Raw genomic sequence first — 19,392 nt, forward strand, 5'->3', positions numbered from 1 at the left:
CTAACACCTTTTGATTTTTTGTTGATTCTTCAGGGTTTTCCTATATATAATATGTAGTCTAAAAATAGAGGTAGTTTTGTTTTTTTCTAATTTGGATGCCCTTTATTCTTTTTCTTTTCTTCTCCCCTCCCCTCCTCCTCCTTTTTCCTAATTGCTCTGGCTAGGATGGTTAGTATTATATTGAATAAAAGTGGCAAGAGTGCCTTGGCCAGTGTTGCTAAGTGGTTAGAGCTTCGGCCCATGCACCTAAAGGTAGAGGGTTTGATTCCTGGTCAAGAGGACTACCTGGGTTGTGGGGCGGTTCGGGTCCCTGGTTGGTATGTGCAGGAGGTAACCAATCGATGTATCTCTCTCACATCGGTGTTTCCTCCTCTCTCTTTCTATCTTTCCCTCCCTCCCAAATGCCCTCCCTCCCTTCCATTTTCTCTAAAGAAAAAAAAAAAAACAATGGAAAAAATAACCATGAGTGAAGATTAACAACAACAAAAAAGTGACAAGAGTGGGCATTCTTTTTTAAAATATATATATATATATATTTTATTGATTTCAGACAGGAAGGGAAAGGGAGAGAGAGATAGAAGCATCAATAATGAGAGTGAATCATTGATCAGCTGCCTCCTGCTTGCCCCTACTAGGGATTGAACCTGCAACCCAGGCATTTGCCCTGATTAGGAATTGAACAGTGACCTCCTGGTTCATAGGTTGATGCTCAACCCCTGAGCCATACCAGCCAGGCAAGAGTGGGCACTCTTATATTGTTCCTGATTTTAGAAGATAAGCTTTCAGTGTTTCACCATTAAGCATGTTAGCTGTGGGATTGTTACATATGGGCTTTATTATGTTGAGGTATGTCCCTCTATACCCACATTGTTGGGAGTTATGTATTTTTAAAATAAATATGTTTGGCCCTAGCCAGTGTGGTTCAGTTGGTTGGGTGTTGCCCCATGCACTGCAAGGGTGCCAGTTCAATTCCCAATCAGGGTGGCATATGTCCAGGTTTTGGCCTCTATCCCTGGTAGGGGGCATGCAGGAGGCAGCTAATCGATGTTTCACTCTCAAATTGATGTTTCTTGCTCTCTCTCCCTCTCCCTTCCTCTCTAAAAAGCAATAAAAAATCTTTAAAAAATACATATGTGTATATATGTTTGTTCTGGTGAGAATATTCTATGATTAATAAGATATATTTCAAATAATATTTTCTAACAATGGTAAATATTTTTATCACCAATTTTGTTTACTTCTATTATTTTAAATTAAAAAACATGAAATCCCCATTAATTTAGGACTGAGTACTAATTTTCCCATAACTTAAGCCAGTAGATTGTTTCTAAAAATTATGGCCTTCATTGAAAACTATTTCAAACATTATCTATTGCTATTTATTTAAATTCTATTCATTGGGACTCTACTAAAAAGTTACTACTCTTGAAATAAAATGAAAATTTATAACTCTGCACTTTCTTATATATCCATTAAATATATGGTTTAAAACATACTGTTAATTAGAGTTATATAATTAGGAAAAGTAGTGTCTGATTAAGATAATTATTGTATTTATATTTTATTAAGACTTTTAAAAGGGTAAAAGCAAGCATAAATTGTTGCTGGAGGCTGGGTGCCTTTATATGTGAAGGAAGCATGTAATTTACTTGTTATGTGAAAGCACCAGAAAATCAGAGACTGGTAGTAATAAGCTAGGGTTATATTTTTAAGGCTGTGTTTCATCATTTGATTAGCAACTTGATGTGGTGATTTAGTGATTGAAAACCTATAGGCTTATTATGGAATTATTGCCTACGGGGTTAAGAACTCAAAATTGCATGTACTTTTTTAATTCAGGTAATAAAATAGCCTCATTCTATTTCTCTTATAGGCTAGCCTGCAGGTGCAATTTATTTGTGGGTTTAATGCCCACTGTACCCTTCGTACCCTTAAAGCTACACTCATGAACTCCTGCTCTTTCTCTTAAGTGCCAAGGTCTGTTGACCTCAACTACTATTCAAGGGGATGGTCACACATTGCACTTATTTCCCTGATAAAAGTCCTCATTTTTCTTTCCCTTGAGAAATGCCACAAAGCCACTTATTGTGGAGAGTGGGGGGGAAAGACTAGGAAACTATGTTTAGTGCTGCTGGAATCATACAAGGGTCATGTTAATCTCTATGCCTGACTAATTTGAGTAAAATTAGATGCAAGATTCCTTAGCTGTGAATATCCCCAAATTTAAGATTCCTTTTTAGGTGGATTGCCCTGGTCTGTAAAGAATAAATGAGTGGTAAAACATTGGGTCTGTATCGTTAAGACTCCAACCTATAGTGACTACACTGTCATTTATGAAATTTCTAATAAGGAATATTAGTTTATAGTTATTCATTTAGTTAATGACTCTGTTTTTTTATTTTTTGAACTAGCCTAATAAAGACCAAAAGCATTCGCTTTTCTTATTACTTGTTTTTGTTTTTACTATAAGATATTCAAGAATGCCTGAAAAAATGCAATAGTAATTAGAGTGGATTTCTGTGCAATATATCCTTGATTTAATATATTGATGTCTTTAAGAGAATGAAAAGTCAAGCCACAGACTGGGAGAAAATATTTGCTAAACAATAAGAGACTGGTATCTAAAATATACATATAGAACTCTTAAAACTTAACAATAAGAAAACAATTCAGTTTAAAAAATGAACAGATACCTCACACAGAAGATATACAGATGGCAAATAAGCAGGTGAAAAGATGCTCAGTGTCATTAGGGAATTACAAATTAAAACAACAGTGAAATACCACTACATATCTATTTGAATGGCTGAACCCCACATACTGACAATACCAAATGCTAGCATATGGAGCAATAGGAACTCATTTGTTGCTGATGAGAATGCAAAATGGTATGGCCACTTTGGAAGACAGTTTGCATTTTCTAATAAAGCTAATTAAACTCTGAGCATAAGATCCAGCAATCACACTCATTGGTATTTACTCAAATGAGTTAAAAACTTAGTGTCACACAAGAGCCTGCGTACAGATGTTTAAAGCAACTTTATTCACAATTGCCAGAACTTGGAAGCAATACTAGTAAAGATGTCCTTCAGTAATAGGTACATGGATAAGCAGACTGATCTGTCTAGACAATGGAGTATTATTTAACAATAGAAAGAAATGATCATTCAAGCTACAAAAACACACAGAGGCACCTTAAATGCATGTTGCTCAGTGAAAGAAGTCAGTCTGAAAAGGCTACATACTGTATGATTCCATGTATGTGGTATTCTGGAAAAGGCAAAACTAGTGAGAAAGTAAAATGATCCGTGGTCACCAGAGGTTTGTAGGGAGGGAGGAATAGAAGGAGCATGGGGAAGTTTTAGGGTAGTGAAACTGTTCTGTATCATACTATTATAGTATATACATGTGATTATACCTTTGTCAAAACCCATAGAACTGTACAACACAATGAGTGAACCCTACTGTGAACTATAGACTTTAGTTGATAATAATTTATCAGTGTTCATTCATTAGTTGTTGTAAATACACTACCCTAATGTAAGAGGTTAATAGAGGAAGTTGTGTAGAGAAGAGATGGGAATGGGTGGAAGAGGTATTCTATGGGACTCCTCTGTATATTCTACTCAATTCTTTGCTCTAAAAAATAAAGTATTAATTTAAAAAGTTAATGTATTATGTGAAATGAAATGCATGTACTTTATATAGAATCATTTATTTTAAAAAAATACTAGAGGCCTGGTGCATGAATTCGTGCATGGGTGGGGTCTGGCAGGTCCACCCACCCCAATCGAGGCTGGGCCAGCCAGGGGGAGGGGCTTCGGGCAGTTGGCTGGCTGGCCCCACCCCTTGGTCAAACTCCCAGTCCAACTCATGGTCAAGGGGACTATTTGCATATTAGTGTTTTATTATCCAATCTAATAGAAGAGTAATATGCAAATTGACCGTACCTCCACCACACCCACCAGCCAATCGGGAGCAAATATGCAAATAAACCCAACCAAGATGGCTGAGGCCACAGAGAGCAGGAGGGAGGCTTGGGTTTCCCAGGCAATGGAGGAAGCCAAGCTTTCCACCTGCCCTTGCCGGCCCAGGCCTCCGCTTAAGGCTACAAAGTTTCAATTATAGAAGGTAAATAAATCCCAACAGAAATGGCTGCGGCCATGGAGCGAGCAGGAGGCTTGGCTCTGCTCCAGGCTACAAAGTTTCAATTGTAGAAGATAAATAAATTCCAGATACCAGGGCCTCCGCTTGGGTCGCCGGGGGGTGTGGCTGGCCTGCAAACCACCACAGGCCCATCGCCCAGGCCGCCCATGCCCCAAGGGAACCCCCACCCTGATCTGGGACACCCTTCAGGGCAAACCAGCTGGCCCCCACCCATGCACCAGGCCTCTATCCTATCTAATAAAAGAGTAATATGCAGATTGACCATCACTCCAACACACAAGATGGCTGCCCCCATGTGGTCAAAGATCCTGCCCCCATGTGGACACAAGATGGCCACCACAAGATGGCCAGCAGAGGAGGGCAGTTGGGAGGGACCAGGCCTGCAAGGGAGGGCAGTTGTGGGTGATCAGGCCAGCAGGGGAGGGCAGTTAGGAGGGACCAGGCCTACAAGGGAGGGCAGTTGTGGGCGATCAGGCCAGCATGGGAGGGCGGTTGGGAGGGACCAGGCCTGCAAGGGAGGGAAGTTGGGGCTACCAGGCCTTCAGGGAAGGGCAGTTGGGGGGGACCCAGGTCTGCAGGGGAGAGCAGTTGGGGGGGACCAGGCCTGCAAGGGAGGCAGTTAGGGGTGACCAGGCCTGTAGGGGAGGGCAGTTAGGGGCAAATAGGCTGGCAGGGGAGCAGTTAGGCATCAATCAGGCTGTCAGGGGAGTGGTTAGGGGGTGATCAGGCTGGCAGGCAGAAGCGGTTAAGGGCAATCAGGAAGGTAGGCAGGCGAGCAGTTGGGAGCCAGCAGTCCTGGATTGTGAGAGGGATGTCCGACTGCCCATTTAGGCCCGATCCCTCAAGGGGTTCCAGATTGGAGAGGGTGCAGGCTGGGCTGAGGGACACCACCCCCCCAAGCACGAATTTCGTGTACCAAGCCTCTAGTATAGGATAAAATTAAATGTCAATAAAACTACTTTATATGTTCTCCAAGTATTAAAATAATTTTACCTTGCCGAAACCGGTTTGGCTCAGTGGATAGAGCGTCGGCCTGTGTACTCAAGGGTCCCAGGTTCGATTCCGGTCAAGGGCATGTACCTTGGTTGCGGGCACATCCCCAGCATGGGGTTGCAAGAGGCAGCTGATCGATGTTTCTCTCTCATTGATGTTTCTAACTTTCTATCCCTCTCTCTTCCTCTCTGTAAAAAATTAATAAAATATATTAAAAAAATAATAATAATTTTACCTTACTGTGACATTTTTATTCACCATTTGATTGGTTATCTGAGTAGACTTTTCTTTTAACTTCTTAGCTTTTTTTGAGGGATTGCAGGGTAGAGGTCAGAGTTAGGACAATGTCTTCTCTTGCTCAAATATTAAAAGAGTGCTATATTGAGTATAATTTTTTTATTTAAATGGTTAAATGTTTATACATAATTGAATAAATAAAATTACTGTTTATTGTAAAGTTCAAAAAAACCTTGGACTTTGTTCAGAAAATTCCTTTTCTTTCCTTCTGGGCCTGCTTTTCCACAGTATTCTAGAGCTGTCATTGCCAGATGTGGAAATGCCTGCTTTTAAAATAATAGTATTACTATTATAAACAGGTGTTGGATTATTTGCTTCCCCCTAAAAGCACTGTGTGTTGGGGGCAGATTATTGGCATTTTGAGGTCAAAATCAAATCTGGAAGTCTGAACTTCCTATAAATAAAGAAACAGAGAGGAGAAAATGAGAAGAGGTATATATCTGACTGATTATTTAAAAAAAAATAAATATCAAGACTTTTAGAACCTAGATGTAATTAAACACATTTCATTACTTCTGTCTAGGGGAAATTAAAATACTTCCTAAAAGGAATGCTGCTCTGTAATTTAGTTTCTGAACATATTGTAGGTATAAAGAAAGTATATTTTAGAAATTGAATTAAACCATTTAAATGTGTCTCATAATCTAAAATGCTTCCTTTTTATTAAAACAACATGAGATAAAATAAGAGTCTTTGGGAACTTTACCTCATTTTTCACCATGTGGTGATGGCTAACCCTTCATGTAATATCTAATACTTTATTTCTCTAACTTGCCAAAAATGAAGGGAATTAGGAAATATGACTTGAGGTTATATTATATAAAAATACTTTCTAAGAAGTTCTCAAGTGATATTTATATGTATGAAGTGTACTCATTTTTAGGTGCTAAAACTTGGTTTTGAACTCTCATTAAAAATATATTTGTAAACAAATTTAGGATGAAAATGCTCATTTGAAAACATGTAATAACTTAATATTTGTGAACATACACAGGTGGCATAAAATTAAAAATGAGGATGATGCAGTATTGCACTCATGGAACAGATTCACGCTGTAAGTCCAGAGCTCCTCCTCCCCACATTTGGAGCTGAAACTCTGGGACACTGAATGTCATGAGAGCCTCATGGCCAAAGCAGTGATACGGAATAAAAAACCATTTAGAACACATTTTAGAAACACGTTTAAGGAATAAAGAAAAACAATAAAGAAAACAGATAAAGAAAAACAATGTTGCATTTTCCCCACTTTCAGTGAACGATATTGCATCTTAGCACTTAATGAAGAGATCAAATCAAGGACAGAACCAAGTGAAACATTGCACATCTCTCCTGCTGAAAAACAGGCTGCTTGCGGGCCCCTGGGCATTCAGGAAATGCTCTCAAACACAGCTTTGGAAGGCCCATTGTTCCTGGCTTTATTGATGCAGATCTTAACATTGTAGACACCTGAAAACCCAGGGCACAAGGGACTTTGAATACAGATGAAGAAAGCCAAAGACAGATAAAGAAACACGCTCAGCAGCAATGCAGGACACGTCCCTGCGATTCCTTGTCTTCACTCACATGGCCTGGGCTCATTCGTGCTTGTGCCACCTCTCATTCCTCTGCTTCTGCATTTGCCCAGTTACAGTATGATGGCTGATTGTGGTTCTTTAAGCAGTTAGGCACCTTTAATTTCATGTTGCAGTATTAGTAATGCAATGGCAGTTATGGGCTCTACAACCAAAATGAGAAAATTTCAAACTACATTCTTTGGGGAGCAGAATAATAAAGCTGCAATGTTTAAAAATATTTACCTACTAGAGGATTTGATGGGATTTATAATTTTTACAGGAAAACATAGTCAGAAAAAGAACAGATGCTTGCCATGTAAATTGGGTCAGACATAGCCTGTACCAAGCCTGTGCATCCTCAGGCAGAGAAGGACCCCGGCCAGCGTAGGCTCCGTGGTGTGGCCCAGAACCTCAGAGGGAAAGCTGTGGACATTCCCATGCAGACAGCATGAAGTGCTTCTGACACTGACAGCCATTTGAAAACTTAGGGTTCAGAGTCACACCTTACAAATCTCAGGAGAGAGGCACAGTGATACAAAGTGTACTCTTAATTGGAACTGGTTCCCTGATGCTCTGGTTCATTTCCAGGTCCTTCAGCAGCTTTTAAATCTCTGCAGGAAAAACAAAGATAAAGTTCTTCTTTTCTCCTTCTCCACCAAGGTGAGTTTGGTCTGCAGTGTGTTCTTGAATGGCCCAGCCTTAACTCCTGAAGCAGAAAGCCTCAAATACATACTGGCATCCAGCCATCTTTTCTGTCTTATATGTCTTGTAGGAAATGGTAGTGAGGGAGGAGACATAAATCTCAGTTACATCAGGGATACTGTCAAGTAGCAACTCAAAGATAGATTTTTAATCTTCTGTTGATGTTTTTATTGATAATTAAAATGTTCTTTAAAACATTTAAGCGATTTTAAAATGTAGAAAATAGCATAAATAAATGAAATATATTTACATAAATGGTTTGGCCAATAGTTTTCTTTTTATTTGGTTTTACTTTTAAAAATTCAAGATTGATTTTTTTTCTTGAAAGATTGGGTTTTTTTTAAAGAAAGGTTGCTTAAGGTTAAAGTCAGTTTCAGGATAATGAAATATATGGGTCAGAAGTCAGAAAAATATCTGTTCCTCTAATTATAAGAAAGAAATTGTGAGCAGCAATAATTAATACTTAGGAAATTTTCTCTCTGTATGTGTAAACCTTATTGAACCGTGAATTCACCTTTGCCTGTCTTCCTACCTTTCCTCTAGTTGCTCGATGTGCTGCAGCAATACTGTATGGCATCTGGGCTTGATTACCGACGACTCGATGGCAGTACAAAATCAGAGGAAAGAATCAAGATCGTGAAAGAGTTCAACAGTACTCAAGATGTTAACATTTGCCTTGTCTCCACAATGTAAGAAAATCATTATTTGATACCTTGATTTTTATCTAATTGCTTTTAAGATTTAGGGTAATTTTAAAACTATGACTGACTTTTTAGTGGTTAGGCTTATTTTGTTTTGTTTTATTTGACTTTAAGGAAAAGCAGCAAAAATGCTATTATGATGGGACTAATGATTTCTTGAATTTTACCTAACCTGTTCTCTCAATTCCTTTATCATCACTGAATTCCCCTTTATATGTCTGCATATGTAAAGGTAATAATCCAAAAAATAGATTTTTAAAGGAATTTTCTGCAGTAGTGTTTTGTCTCATGTCCATGGTCAGAATGAAACTTAATTAAATAATGGAGTTATTAATCAAATAACAGAAAATCGTTTGTAGCAATGGTTTGCAAACTGTGCTCAAGGAGCCTTAGGGAGCTCACAGGGCCAGCGGGCCAGGCATTTCCCTACTTTGTCTCTACCTACGATCAACCAGAGCAACTCCCATTCTAGGTTTTATTAAAGTTAAAGCAGGTCTAACACCTACTTACAAATCTCTAACAAAAACCTTTTAAAGAATATACACACTTAAGACACTTAAGCTAAGTAAAATTCATCTTTTGGTGGGTAACAAATCCGTAACTATTGGTATCTAATGTAGTATTTTATATATTTGCTCCCATTGTCTTTTAGAAAGAATTTTAAGAAGTTTTAAAAATAAATTTATATAAAATGCAAAAAGTAAAAATAAGTAAAAAATTACCTAAATGATGAAGAAAATTGTATGTATGATGAGTGAGCTACTTACTGTTGCGAACTAAAATAATTCTAGAATTCTTGCAGCTAAGGCAAAAGGAGGTAAGCTCTGGATTCCCAATTTCCTGTGAATGAATTCAAGTTATAATTTCTCACCTGAGTCCTTACAAAGCAATAAATGACGTAGTATACTGTCTTCAGTTAATTTAAATAAAAAAATGCATATTAAATTTATAAGTAATGATTTTCAAAGTAATAAATACTTTCAACAGTTCAAATAGTACAGAACTATTTGTAAGCAGTCATCTCTCAGTCAACTCACCCTCAGTCTAATTTGATGGCATCTGCCATAAACTCCTAATTATCTCTTCAGCTGTATTAGAAATTGCTATTTAATCCATCCAATTTTTAAAGACATGTACTTTTTATGTTTAGAAGTTCTACTTCATATTTTTCAAATCTGCCTGATTATTTTTACTCATATTTTATTCTTTATGGTTTCTAGCCTTTCTTTTAATTCTTTAGTAATTTTAATCTTTTTTGAAAAAATTCCTTTTGAATGGCATTTTTGCTCTGTTAACTCCTGTACTTGGAGGTGATAATCCTTCTATTTGATGTTTCCTCTGGCTCTTGCTTATGGTAGATGGCATCTTCACAAATTTTCAAATTTTTTATTTTGAGCTTATCGTCAGTGCGTCTTTTTCCTCCTTGGAAATCCTTTGGTTGGAGTTTTCCACTGCTGTGGTTTTGCTTTGACTTCTGCTTGGCATCCCAACTAAAGGAAGGGAAGAGTTTTAGATTCCTGTTTTCCTGTGACTGAATTCAAGGAGTAATTCATTGCATAAGTCTTTACACAGTAAAGAATCTTACATAACATAGTAAGTACATTCTTGAGCTGTGTTTTGCAAAAGACATAACTAAGCTCAGTTGTTGTTTAGTTTTTCTCATTTTGCAATAGTTTATATTTAATTTCTAGATGTGTAGCAGAAGAATTACCACATTAGCTTAGCCCATCATTTTGCCAGGATCCTAAGTCTTCATTATCTTTTCATTTATCAACATTACACAGCTTGGATTCTGTTATGAAAGAGGACTTGGTCTACTTACACTACTCTCTCCCCACTTTTAACCCTTTACACTCGCTTGCTTTTTTCTCGATTCCTGCTACTGATGCTAACTGTGTCGAGTCACACTCGACATCCGAATGCAAAAGGTTAACAAAGTCCTTATTATTTTTACTAGAGGCTTGTGCACGGTGCACGGCAGGGTCCCTCAGCCTGGCCTGTGGGGATCAGGCCGAAACCAGCTCTCCAACATCCCCCAAGGGGTCCCGGATTGCGAGAGGGCAGTCCTCAGGTGATGCACCCCAGAATTGGGCTCCCTCTTCTCTGGTTCCAGGTGCATCACCTGAGAACTGCAGCTGCCAAGTAACTGCAGCTCGGCAGCTCCTGCATTGAGCATCTGCCCCCTGGTGGTCAGTGCATGTCATAGCTACTGGTCAGATGGTTAAACAGTCGGACGGTTGCTTAGGCTTTTATATATATATATATATATATATATATATTATCCTATATAATAAAAGCCTAATATGCTAAGTGTCCGGTTGTCCAGTCGTCCATTCAACCAATCAAAGCGTAATATGCTAATTACATGTTAGGGCCGCTCAACCACCAGGGGCAGACAGTCTGCCAGTTGCTATGACATGCACTGCATACCAGGGGGCAGACACTCCAACTGGTAGGTTAGCTTGCTGCTGGGTTCCGGCTGATTGGGACTGAGCGAGATGGGCTGGACATGCCCTGGAGCCCTCCCGCGTTCCTTCCCCAGCTGGCCAACCTCCCACGTCCCTCACTGGCCCTACACAGGAGCTGCCCCCTGGTGGTCAGTGTGCTCCCACAGGGGGAGCGCTGCTTAGCCAGAAGCTGGGCTCATGGCTGATGAGCGCAGCAAGCACAGTAGTGATGGCGGGAGCCTCTCCTGCCTCGGCTGCAGGCAGGCAGTAAGGAGCCGGGGGTCCCAGACTTTGAGAGCCCCAGACTGCGAGAGGGATGTCTGCCTGCCGGCTTAGGCCCGATCCCCCGGGACTAAGCCGGCAGGCGGACATCCCTTGAGGGGTCCTGGACAGGCTGAGGGAGCTCCCTCCCCTCCCCCCCTCCAGTGCACGAAAATCAATTTTCTTACTTTCCAAGCTCTGGCCTCTAGTATGTCTATAAATACTTTAGTAACTTTAAATAATGTTCCTTAATTTTTAATGTTTTAGTCCATCTACTTCCTACAGTATCTTCTAAATGCTTATAATGGGTGGTATTAGCATTAGCACGCATCCACCATTTATATTTTTGTCACCTATTCATATTATCTGTCAATTATTTTAACTGTTACCTCATCAGGGATATTAGGAATTTTCAAAGAGTCCTGCAAAAATAACCAAGTCTTCTATGCTCTACCCATAGATTGCCTCTAAAATTTAGAGGCTAGAAAACAGCATTTACATTATTATGATTTTGCAAACATTGTTAATGCTGGACCACAGAGTGCTAAGGTAGTTTCTCTGAATGTTTGTGACCTCTTGGCCAGTTCAAGGAGAACAGTCTTAACATCAACCTCAAATGAGTTCTCTTTTCTAACACTTCCATCATCATCTTATGTTTATGCAGTTCCGTTTACTTCATATTTTAATCATAATTTTCTTAATGCTTTACCTTCAGTATATTTTTGCCTTTTATAGTAATAACTAGAGGCCTGGTGCACAAAATTCATGCACGGGGTGGGGGGTTGTCCCTCAGCCCAGCCTGCACCCTCTCTAATCTGGGACCCTTTGAGGAATATCCGACTGCCCGTTTAGGCCCGATCCCATTGGGCAGTCGGACATCCCTCTCACAATCCAGGACTGCTGGCTCCCAACTGCCCTCCCCTGCAGGCCTGGGTCCCTCCAACTGTCCTCCTCTGCAAGCCTTGTTCCCCCCCAAACTTCCCTCCCCTGAAGGCATGGGTCCCCCCCAACTGTCCTCCACTGCAGGCCTGGGTCCCCCCCAACTGCCCTCCCCTGCAGGCCTGGGTACCCCCCAACTGCCCTCCCTTGCTGGCCTGGTCTCCCCCAATTGCCCTCCCCTGCCAGCCTGGTCACCCCTAACTGCCCTCCTCTGCTGGCCTGGTCACCCCTAACTTCCCACAACTGCCCCCCCTGCAGGCCATCTTATGGCAGCCATCTTGTGTCCACATGGGGGCAGCCATATTTGACCACATGGGGGAGGCCATCTTGTTTTATTGTTAGGTGTTATGGTCAATTGGAGTGATGGTCAATTTGCATATTACTCTTTTATTAGATAGGATAGTCTTCAGTATATTACTAATTCACCATCACATTTTCTCTTCTGTTGACTCCTCTGTATCCTGAAGAACTTGCTCCTGAAGTCTTTTGTTCTCTAGTTTTGTTTTTTTTTTTAAATATATTTTATTGATTTTTTACAGAGAGGAAGAGAGAGGGATAGAGAGTTAGAAACATCGATCAGCTGCCTCCTGCACACCTCCCACTGGGGATGTGCCCGCAACCAAGGTACATGCCCTTGACCGGAATCAAACCTGGGATCCTTGAGTCCGCAGGCCGACGCTCTATCCACTGAGCCAAACCGGTTTCGGCTGTTCTCTAGTTTTAATCTGGACTGATTGTTCTCTATTCCGGATAAAGAACTGTTATCTTGAAGAATCCTTTCACTGCTCTTCTGCATGGATCCACTTTTCCTGAATTTTATGCCATTTTCATTCTTGGTTTGCCTCCTTGTTTCACTGGAGAATATCTTCAAGTAATTTTGTAAGTTGGGATTTTAGAAAGTAAATTTTCTGCATCTTTGAATATCAGAAAATGTCTTTTATGTGCCCTCTCACTTAATTGCTGCTTTGGCCAACTAAATTCTAAATTGAAAATAATTTCCTGACTGGTTATGGAAGGTTATTAAAGCACTGTTTTCAGGTACTTAATGTTGCTTAATAGATGTCTAAGGCCAATCTGACTCTCATTCCTCTTTGGTAACTCACAAGAGTTCCTTTTCACCTGTGGTATTCTGAAATTTTATAGTGATATTTGAGTCTTGGTGTGGATCTTTGTTCATTTCTTGTGCTGGCACAATCTGAAGGCTTGTTTTCTTTTTCAACTCTGGAAAAGGCTCTTTGATTATTTCTTTGTCAATGGCTTCTATTCTATTTTTCAAGTATCTCTCTTGCTCTCGCATGCGAGATTGTCAGATCTCAGAGTTCCCATATTGATTATTTAAATCTCTGAACTTTTCATTCATGTTCCATTTTGTTATCTTTTTGCTCTATATTCTGAGAAATGTTATTTTCCAGTCTTTTTAAATCTGATTATTTTACTTGAAATAATTTTTAATCTAAAAATTTTCTTGCTTTCCAAGCTCTTTTGTTCTCTAAATTATCTTTATTCTATAATATCAGTACCTTAATGCCTGGTTGTTTCTCAGCATCTAGAAAGGGTTCAGGAATCTGGAGAAGGGCTACGTGTAAATTAATAAAGAGACTAGACATGAAATATAAATTTGGAAGGCATTTTGGGGAGTCAGAGGAGACCTAGCTTCAGTAACCAAGTTCTCTCTGAATCTCTGGACCCCTAGATTTTATTAACACAAATTGCCCTATGGCAAAGCAGATATACATATCAAAGGTAAGGCTTGGTATACAGTAGGCATTGTCAGATTGGAGGAACTGCCTTAGGCTCTTCAGCTATTTGGCCAGCGGCAGGTAGATTGAAATGCCCTCAGCTGTCTGGCAGTAGGCAATAATATATGCAGATTTTCAGGTTTGGGGAAATGCTTTCAGCCATTCCAGCAGGCAATAATATAATTCTTCAGCCCTTGCTGAAGAGGTCCACCTACCTTTTGATGAACTTTTTGCATTTATTATGACATGCTGGAATTAGCTTCCAGCACTTTAAAGCCTAATTTTTTATAATCATCTCATTCAGTTAATTAGAGAAGGGTCATCTGGCAATTCCCCTTGGGTTGGAATTTTTATTGGAATCACTGAATTTATAAATGACTTTAAAAATTGACATTTTTATGGTATTGAGCCTTCTTATTCATGAACATAGTATCTCTACATTTATTTAGATTTTCACATAAATATTATTCAAATGAATATTTCATTTCACCCTTTATAATAGTTAACATCTAACAATAAAACTTAATTCATTGAAGACATTTTTTGAATATTAACATATAGTTAAAGTATAATTTTTATTTACTTATTTGATGTGAAAATAGAAGAATCTAAGGAATGATTAGCCTTCATGCTCATTATGGGTCTGTATTATACATACCAGTCCTCAGCTTGAAAAGGTCTATATTTTGTTTTACTGCTTAAGGAGTAGACCTTTGCTGTGAGTCATATAACAACAGAGTTACAGATTTTAAAGTTTAGGATTCTGAATTGTATGATCATGAAATAGAGAATCATCTCATCTCCAGAGGTAGAGTTTAGAGGGTTTTTTTTTTTTTAAAGGAGCTTTGCCTCTGCTGTAACCCAGTCAGCCTTCAGTTACACCTTCAGAATCTCTTGGGGATTGCTACCTCAACTGATAGAGGCCCTTCCTGTGGCTTATAGAGGGCATCTGAGAAAAATTCATGTCAAACCGTACTGACAAGAAACTAACTGAAACAGTTGGTTATATTTATTGTTGGTGTTGTTCATTTAAGTGTTAGAAAATATTTCTTAATTTAAATTTTTATTTTAGATGTATTTTGTTTATTTTTCTTATAATTATCTAATTATATAATCTTATGAACCTTGTTTCTTCACTTTTTTCCATCACAATATTAGATAAACTTTTAACTTCTGTTCTGCTTATTTTGTGTCTAAGTCCCACCCACTCTGCTACTTTACTCATTTTTAAATTCTTTCCAAAACTTTCTCCTAATCCCAACTCTTTTCTTTGAGTTCAAGAAAATCTGTGATATCTTCATGCTATCACCTCTATAAGTAATTTTCCAAAGGATACAGTTCATTTTCTATTGGACATGTAACTTTAAAATTCAGGATACTTTGGGTTTGTCAGGCAATTTTTAAGTGCCCCTAATTATTCAATCCCATGAATCATAGTTTGAAAGACTCTTGAGAAAAATAATTTCGTATTTCTCTTAACCTCATTCCAGAAAACTATATCTCAACTTCCTCAGAAAGAAGATGGTATTTCTTTTGTTAAATGTCCAAAAAGAAAGAGATTCTAAACCACAACTTCAATAAGTCATTAGAATCATATAACTACTAGAGGCCTGGTGCATCACCAGTAGGGTCCCTAGGCCTGGCCAGCAATCAGGGCTCATCTGTGGGGCAACCAGCAGGGTGATCAGGGGCCCCCACTCGCACCTACCTTGGCTGGCCTGGCGCCGCCGCAGCCCTCCCCTCCCCCCCATCCCCGCCACCGCTGCCTGTTGGGGCCTGTGGGTTGGGGGCAGCTCCTTCATTGAGCGTCTGCCCCCTGGTGGTCAGTGTGTGTCATAGTGACCAGTCGTTCCGCTATTCATTCGATTTGCATATTAGGGTTTTATATAGATAGATTGCAAAAACCTGCCTCTAATTCTGTATTTTGTTATGTTGTCTAACCATTCTCACATCCCTTTGTTCAATTCAGTTGTCTTCATTGATCCTTACTTAATGTAGGATAAGAAAAATAACAGATTTTTTTTTTTTTTTTTTTTGCCTCTACAGAGCATTATGAGCAATAAATGCTTTACTGGAGTTATGTGTAAAGTTCCATGAGCATTTAAAGAATAGGCATATCAAGAAAGAGCATAGAAGGATGGTGATGTTTAAACTGGCCTTTTATCGATAAGATTTCATTAGAAGGAAAAGCAGGTTTAAATAAAAGGCATTTCAGGCAGATATAACAGTGTTGGTGCAAAAATGACCAGGGAATTTACATGGTTAGAGCTTAGGATACATGGAGGGAAGAGCTGAGTATGTGACTAAATAGTTAATTTAACTGAATGTTCTGTGACAGGTCCTGGAGAAGAAAAGATGTAAAAGGTTCTGACTCAGCTCTTTTAAAGTTTAACTAAAAAAATGAGGATAGAGAGAATAGTTAAGAAATATGTAAAAGGGTGGTTTCAATATAGTATTCAAAGGAAGCACAAAGGAGAAATATTTAGTTCATCCTTCCTTAGCAATGCTGAAGGACAAGTAGAAGTTAGCCAGGCAAAGAAGAGAGCAAAGAAAATCACAAGTAGTGTATGGAGACAACTTTAAATATAGTGGTACTTCTGTGAGATAAAGTCTAAGAATACAAGAGTTGGTCTCTGATGGATAACAATTGGGGGGTTTTAAACAGAGGAGTGACATACTTAGCTGTTTATATTCTGTACTTAAAATAATTTTATGTAATAATGAGAATGGATTTAAGATCTGAGGTAAGGGAAGACAGTTAAGAAGCCAATGAAATAATACTTACAGGTGAGATATAATAAGGGCTTAAAATAGGGGAGGGAAAATAGAAATGTAAAAGGAACTAGAGAAATACATTTTTGAGCTAAATTTGACAAGATTTGATATTGGATGGTTTTTTTACTTTTTGTGGAGTTTTTATTTTTCCTCTCTTGAGTCTGTCGTTGACAACTTCTCTTAGTTTTTATCTTAATGAAGGATGCCATGATTTCCCTTTCATTCCTGAAGGATATTTTGCTGGATATAGAATTCTGGGTTGACAGTTTTTAAACATTTGGAAAATGTTGTACAGCTGCCTCTGGCCTCCATGGTTTCTAATAAGAAATCTACTGTCTTTTGAGTTGGTTTTCCCTAAAAGTAGTCTATCATTTCTCGCTTATTGCTTTCAAGAGTTTATCTTTTGTTTTCAGAAGTTTATGATGTGTCTTGACATGGATTTCTTGGGGTTTATCCATTTTAGAGTTCCATATACTTCTTGAATCTAGGTTTATGGCTTTTCCCAAATTTGGGAAGTTTTTAACCATATGTCTTCAAATACTTTTCATTCTGGGACTATAACAATATGAGTGTTATTGTCCCTCAGATCTCTAAGACTGTGTTCATTTTCTTTCAGTATATTTTCTTTCTGTTGTTCAGAAGGGGTAAATAACATTGACCTGTTCTCATGTTTCTGATTCTGCTCTCTGTTATCTCCACTGTACTGTTGGGTCCATTCCATCAAGTTTTGTAATTCAGTTATTTTTCAGTTCTAAAATTTTCACTTGGTTTTTCTTTATATCCTTTCTTTCTTTGCTGAGACTTTCTATTTTTACTTTTTTCAAGCATATTTGTAATTTCTTATCAAAGCATTTTTATTATGATTGCATTAAGATTCTTGTTAGATAATTCCAACTTCTGATTCATTGTTGTCATCTGTTGTCTCCTTTTCACAGTGATATTGTCTTGGATCTTGGTATAACTAGTAATTTTGTATTATATGCTGGACATTTTTTGTATTATGTTCTAAAACTTTATATCATATTTAAATCTGTTTTACCCAGATACCATACCAGCCACATAGGGATGGAAATCCATGTTTTCTACTTGGCCTCTGTTGACATTCTGAGAGTGAGGTGCCTCATTAATATTTTCTAGTTGACCTCCACTGATACTACAGAGGGGGGCCTTGTTATCACTGAGAAGAAATGAAAGTCCCAGCTTCTTAATCAGTCTTCTCTGATACCACCCCTCAGGGGGTTAAAGGTGCTTCATTACATTCAAGCAAGAGTGGAAGTTTAGTCTCCTCACTTAGCCTTTACTGGCCAGGTTGAGGGTGGGGCCACAGATTTTTTTCCCCATGGTGTTTACAGGAATAGGCTGGTTATTGTCTAACATTTCTGTCTTAAAAGGATACATCTTTCCTGGTTCTTTAGCTAAAGGAAGAAGGATTTACTTGGGGCCTTTTTTGTCTGTGACTGTTGGCAATTCCAGTTCACTAGCTTCTCCAGAACCCAGTCTGGGATATTTTAGGCAGGAAAAAACCCCACACAGGAAACTTACTGTCATGTCATTCCTCATGTTTTGTAGTTCCTAGGCAGTCTGTGCTCTCTCTACTTTTCACTGTCTTATGTTTATTTTACATATAATATCCAGGTTTTGCACACAGTGGGAAGAAAAAGACAAACTATATCTACTCCTGGCTTGATTTTTTAAAATGTGTATATTATTTAACTTAGCTGCAATATACTGATTTTTTTTAAAGTTATGTTAGGAAAACCTTACAGAAATAATATTCAGGTATAAACAGCATAGTCTACTTAAATGAAGTCTAATGGTCAAATTTTTTAGGTATATTCTAGAGTGGTAGAAAAATAATATTTCATAACTGTTTCATTTGTGGAATATTTGTGTTTTAATCACTTTTTATGATGTGAGTATAATATTGTGTTGATTTGTTGTAGAAATCTGGCACAATTGAGTTATAGAACAACAATTATTATTCTGCTGTTTTAATATGTTCTTTCTGTTTCCTCCAGGGCTGGTGGACTAGGCCTCAATTTTGTTGGTGCCAATGTTGTTGTATTATTTGATCCAACATGGAATCCAGCCAATGATCTTCAGGCCATTGACAGGTATAATACTGACAAAATGTAAAGTGACCTGAAAATACTTTTAACCTAACCACTTTTCTGAATTGTTTAGGTTGCTTATCATATGACTGTGATTAGAAGATAGGGAAAACCTTGTTTTTTTAAAAAAAAAAAACTTCTATTTAAGATAACCATGGATTTCTGAATCCAACTGGCAGGCTGATAGCTATTTATTTTCCATTCATCTCAAAGTCCCATTATTATGTCAGAATTGATTTAAGAAGAAAGAATACATCCACAGTACTTCAGGAAAATAGGAGAGGTCACTACTTTAAACTAGTAGATTAAAAGTTTTAAGAAACTCCTGAAATAGAGAATGAAAACAGAATCTGTGTGATCAAGAAACTAGCAGAGTAAAACCACTATCCAAAGTTGACAGAGAGCACAGAGAGAAAAAAAATGAATATTTTAGAACATAAATAATGACCTGGACAGGAGAGAAAACATACATAGCTACATCTTCGTGATATTTATGAGTTCCAAAGATAAAGAGAAATGCCAAAAGATGCCAGAGTGAGAAAGAAGGAGATAAAATTATTTATAAAAATAAAGACAAAAATATAAAATAGTTTATCAACAAAGAAATTATGTTAATGGGTATATGATACATAGAGCAATAATTTGTGACTTCCTATGTAATAAAAAGCTGATATGCAAATCGACCAAACTGTTGAACGACCACCAGT

The 19,392-nt window shown here is 38.3% G+C and overlaps 1 protein-coding gene across 6 annotated transcripts in view; it reads left to right on the forward strand.

Moving 5' to 3' along the window:
* Window positions 1-19,392, forward strand: part of ERCC6L2 (ERCC excision repair 6 like 2) — a gene marked incomplete at its 3' end in the record, with an annotated part of 180,817 nt that overhangs the window by 91,316 nt on the left and 70,109 nt on the right. For 4 of the 6 annotated variants that reach the window (XR_013814485.1, XM_079790097.1, XM_079790099.1 and 1 more), the window contains 3 exons: window positions 7,599-7,670; window positions 8,256-8,401; window positions 18,593-18,688. Coding sequence is in view for 5 of the 6 variants with exons in the window: in XM_079790097.1 (XP_079646223.1) it covers window positions 7,599-7,670; window positions 8,256-8,401; window positions 18,593-18,688 (314 nt within the window). Of the gene's footprint in view, window positions 1-7,598; window positions 7,671-8,255; window positions 8,406-18,592; window positions 18,689-19,392 lie in introns of those variants that run through there. The other 2 variants (XM_079790101.1, XM_079790098.1) reach the window with 2 other exon arrangements.

This window comes from Cnephaeus nilssonii (genome assembly GCF_951640355.1).
Source record: "Cnephaeus nilssonii genome assembly, chromosome: 14".
In the NCBI taxonomy this organism is placed as follows: domain Eukaryota; kingdom Metazoa; phylum Chordata; class Mammalia; order Chiroptera; family Vespertilionidae; genus Cnephaeus; species Cnephaeus nilssonii.